The following is a 759-nucleotide window of genomic DNA, read 5'->3' on the forward strand; positions in this document are numbered from 1 at the left end:
CACCACACAGAGCTTGCCCTGGGGCACCACCGCTGATTCTGCCCCAGCAAGAGCTGCTCTGTGCCACGGGAGCCCCATGGGGAGCCACGGGTGCCCCTGCCCCACCGCCAGCCCCCTCGAGAAGAGCAAATGACAAAAAGAACATCATCATCATCATGGAAAAGAACCCGGGACTCCAGCCACGTGTCGGTGCGTGAAACCTTAGAACGATGCGGGAAACCCTACGCGGGGTCTAAGAGCGGCCTAAGAACGGGGTGGGGAGGGCGGTTTGCTCGGAGAAGCACAGACGTGAAGTCACTCCAGGGCGTCCAACAGAAACGAACAGGTATTTACAGAGTGGGACAGCGTGTGTACGGAGCGGCCGCCCGACACCGCTCCGCGCTCAGGAAAGAAGCTTGGGCTCTATTCGCAGAGAAGCTTCGTAAAGGGTTTCTTCATCCATCACAAACGACTGGTCCAGCAGGTACTGCGTCACCTGGGGGAGGACAGACAGACCCTTGATGGGCAGGACTCACCACTGCTGTGGCCGACCACAAAGGCTAAAATCAGGAAATGATAATGGCCTGAGCAGTGAATGAGTGGCAGAGAAGTGCCGGCAGCTGCTGCCAACCAGCGCGGGCATTGCATACACTTATCTGATGGACCTCATCATGGCCAAGTGCAAGGTCCTGCCCTGGGCTGGGGCAATTCCCACACAGACAGGGGCTGGGCAGAGACTGGATGGAGCAGCCTGAGGAGAAGGACTTGGGGGTGTTGATG

The 759-nt window shown here is 58.6% G+C and overlaps 1 protein-coding gene across 1 annotated transcript in view; it reads right to left on the reverse strand.

Moving 5' to 3' along the window:
• Positions 1 to 382: 382 nt before the first annotated feature.
• RASGRF1 (Ras protein-specific guanine nucleotide-releasing factor 1) overlaps positions 383 to 759 on the reverse strand; it is a gene marked incomplete at its 5' end in the record, with an annotated part of 19317 nt that continues 18940 nt past the window's right edge. Inside the window, one exon of the mRNA XM_010024963.1 lies at positions 383 to 475. Within this exon, the coding sequence (XP_010023265.1) occupies positions 383 to 475 (93 nt within the window). The remainder of the gene's footprint in view (positions 476 to 759) is intronic.

Source organism: Nestor notabilis, unplaced genomic scaffold (assembly GCF_000696875.1).
Source record: "Nestor notabilis isolate BGI_N333 unplaced genomic scaffold, ASM69687v1 scaffold16122, whole genome shotgun sequence".
Classification (NCBI taxonomy): domain Eukaryota; kingdom Metazoa; phylum Chordata; class Aves; order Psittaciformes; family Psittacidae; genus Nestor; species Nestor notabilis.